We start from the raw sequence: 2,463 nt of genomic DNA on the forward strand, positions 1-2,463 counted from the left end.
AAGTTTGATATATGGAAACAAATTATGTATTAGAAAAAGATAAATATTGTCGGAGAAGAAACTACTTTTATTTACAATATTATATGAGTGAAGTATTATCCTTCATAAAACATTATGAAAAAAGTTGTTCAATGTAACCGATCCCACTTAGTGGGATAATACTTGATTGTTGTTGTATTATATGAGAGAATGGTAACGAAATAAATGAAAAAGAGTAAGCATAAACTTAAGACAAATATCAATATAAAAACTTTATTGCAGCCACCAAATTATTCACCTAGATATATCATAATAAATTAAAATCAAACCGAAGTTATGCATAATATTATTAATTATATGTCCTAATTGAACATCGATATGCAAATAACATTCTATCTAGCTATAATCAAAGAGATTTTGGCGGTGAAGTTGCGCTTGCAGTCATATCTTGCCCGAACATACGACCCTAAGAAGATGTTGAATGATTACCATCAATTTCTGCCACATGTTCATCTTCATCGAGGCACGCCACTTCTTGATTATCCCTGTCATAAGCCACAAAAGTCTCATTTTCAAATACAATGTCTGCAAAAGAATAAGCGACCAAAAATACCCGGCTGAAAGCCACCAGAGGGGGAATTACATTTCCTCCAACCACTTGTCCATTAGAATCAGACAATTTAACAATCAAACCTTCCACATCTGCCCGTGTGGGCGATTTGGGGATTGTTCCAGATATCGAATTAATTTGGAACCGTCCATGAAGGGTTACAATTTTTTCTGTGGATTGCTGAAGTGTGACTTGTGCCACCTCTCCATTCCCACTAAGGATGCTTATGCCTCTCCCTCGACGACGAACGTAATCAAATAGGCTTTTTGAGACGTCTGCTTCAGCAGCGATCTCAAACACGTGATAACAAATGTCATTAGGAATGACATTTGTTACCGTGATAGGCATATTGGATTTGTTCACTGAGGAAATTGGCTGCCCCGTGGGGCGGTTACCGACAGTAGATGACTCTGTATTATTTTGATCTTGTTGCAATTGTTGCGTCATGAATTGGGAAAGCTCTTGGTTTCTCTCAATGTCACGGGAAAACTCTTCTTTCATACTCATCTTCACTTATTTGTCTTGTTTTTCCTTATTATTTCACCTCTTTAAATAGTGATGGTAAAGGGTTTGGAACTATTATTTTATTAATATTTTGACTTATTCTTAAAAACTAAAAAAATTCAAAATTTAAGAGATAAATTTATGAGATGAAAAGTAACACCCAAACAAAATTTATATATATATATATATATATATATATATATATATATATATATATATATATATATATATATATATATATATATATTTATAATTGACTTTTTCTCTTTGATTATTATTTTTAAATGTTGATTTTTATTTTCTTTTTATTTATTTTTAAATATAAATATTTCAATTAAACAATTAACTAAATAAATATATTCAGTTAATATTTAAAATTAATTTAAATTAAAATGTAATTCAATTAAATATAAATAAACTAAATAGTATTTTTAATTCAATTAAATAGTATTTTAATAAAAAATAAACCTATATTGTAATAGAAATTAAACTTATATTTTAATTTTAAATGATTACTATTTAATAAAGTGTAATTAATAATTAAAATATTTAAATATCATTTAACTAAATAAAATATACTCAATTAATATATTAAATTAATTTAAATTAAATTGTCATTTAATTAAATATTAATCAATTAAATATTTTTTAATTCAATTAAATATTTATCAAGTAAATCATATTTAATTCAAATTAAACAGTAATCAAATTATATGTAACCGATTTATTATTTAAATTCCATATTTATAATATTAATTTATTATATAATTTAGTAATATAAAACATATCATATATTATTAAATAGCAAATAAATATTATTATAAATAATTATGTATTAAAAGTGTAATAAATATTTTTAAAACAAAAGTTTGAACAAAATACTTAAAGTATATTTATTTTAATCAAATAAACTAAGGGCCCGTTTGAATGAGTTTTAGTTTTTAGTTTTTAAAAACTATTTTGGAAATTAAGTTTTAAAAAAAAGTTTTGAGGAAAAAACATGTTTGATAATTTAATTTTTAAAAATTGTTTTAAAGTTCGAACATTGTTACAAATTTGTCATTGATGAATATAATACCATTTTTTCTTGTTTTGTCCTCTTCCTAATTTCCAAAACTAAAAACCAAAAAACCAAAACCTCTAAAATCTATTTTAGATTTTTAGTTTTAAAAACTCACAAATAGAAAATAGTTTTGAGAAATAGTTTTATAAAATTAGACTACCAAACAAATTTTATAATTTTTAATTTTTAAAAACTAAAAAACAGTTTTCTAAAACCATATCAAACAGGCCCTAAGTATGCAATATGTGTATGTGTATTTAAGTGAGATAAAAATACAAAGCAAACAACATGGTCCAATAGTAAGTCT

At 24.8% G+C, this 2,463-nt stretch overlaps 1 protein-coding gene across 1 annotated transcript; it reads right to left on the reverse strand.

Moving 5' to 3' along the window:
* Nucleotides 1-226: 226 nt before the first annotated feature.
* On the reverse strand, nt 227-1,097 carry LOC127091157 (AT-hook motif nuclear-localized protein 27). Its single transcript, XM_051029715.1, has 2 exons — nt 623-1,097; nt 227-524 (listed from the first exon to the last, which is right to left on the reverse strand). Exons 1-2 carry the CDS (start codon nt 1,094-1,096, stop codon nt 519-521), a joined length of 480 nt encoding a protein of 159 aa, XP_050885672.1. The 5' UTR covers nt 1,097; the 3' UTR covers nt 227-518.
* Between the last annotated feature and the right edge of the window lie 1,366 nt (nt 1,098-2,463).

Source organism: Lathyrus oleraceus, chromosome 6 (genome assembly GCF_024323335.1).
Source record: "Lathyrus oleraceus cultivar Zhongwan6 chromosome 6, CAAS_Psat_ZW6_1.0, whole genome shotgun sequence".
Taxonomy (NCBI): domain Eukaryota; kingdom Viridiplantae; phylum Streptophyta; class Magnoliopsida; order Fabales; family Fabaceae; genus Lathyrus; species Lathyrus oleraceus.